This window comes from Ceratina calcarata, unplaced genomic scaffold (assembly GCF_001652005.2).
Source record: "Ceratina calcarata isolate Rehan_Ccalc_2016 unplaced genomic scaffold, ASM165200v1 scaffold11.2, whole genome shotgun sequence".
Taxonomy (NCBI): Eukaryota; Metazoa; Arthropoda; class Insecta; order Hymenoptera; family Apidae; genus Ceratina; species Ceratina calcarata.
In genome coordinates this window covers 121,059-121,617 of record NW_017131914.1, presented here as the reverse complement: position 1 = coordinate 121,617, position 559 = coordinate 121,059, and the positions used below count along the sequence as shown (strand labels likewise).

Genomic DNA, 559 nt, shown 5'->3' with positions numbered 1-559 from the left:
TGTTCGATGAGGTTCCCTGCCGATTTACGATGAAGTGCGACGTCGAGAGAACGACACTAATTACGGTATTTAATTTGATTGCAGGAGGGCCGGGTGATAAGTCAGGGTGAAGACATCAGCGCAAGTCCTGGGAGGCAAGCACCTGCCAACCAGTTGCGCCCCAAGGAGCCACCCCCCATGGTTATTCAGGGAGACTTCAGGAAGGTACCGTAAGAGTTACTTAACACTTACCCAAGGAAAGCACTTTTAAAAAGTTCCTTGCGGAGGTGCGATAACGTGAATAAAATAATGAACGAACACGCGCGAACAAACCCCTCGCAATAAAACAGTTGAATTACTCTGCCGTCTCTTAGACCAGGTATCCCGATCCCGAAACCTGATTAGATCTCCCACGAGCCAATTGATAAACTTAATTATTACAAGAACGAGGATTAAGTAAGAAGAAGCTGGAAGCCTGTCCGTGAAATCGTCCTCGATGAGAATCGTCAAGTATTTCTTTCCAATCTGTCAAGAAATAAAAATTGATCATTTTTTATATATTTATCGTACTGACAATGAA

At 44.0% G+C, this 559-nt stretch overlaps 1 protein-coding gene across 11 annotated transcripts in view; it reads left to right on the top strand.

Annotated features, from left to right (window-relative positions):
* The first annotated feature begins 88 nt into the window (after positions 1–88).
* Positions 89–559, top strand: part of RhoGAP100F (Rho GTPase activating protein at 100F) — a 36,470-nt gene continuing 35,999 nt past the window's right edge. For 10 of the 11 annotated variants that reach the window (XM_018037606.2, XM_018037616.2, XM_018037647.2 and 7 more), the window contains exon 1: positions 89–204. In XM_018037606.2, coding sequence (XP_017893095.1) covers positions 178–204 — 27 coding nt within the window. In that variant the 5' untranslated portion in view covers positions 89–177. Of the gene's footprint in view, positions 205–353; positions 436–559 lie in introns of all 11 variants that reach the window. The other variant, XM_018037639.2, reaches the window with a different exon arrangement.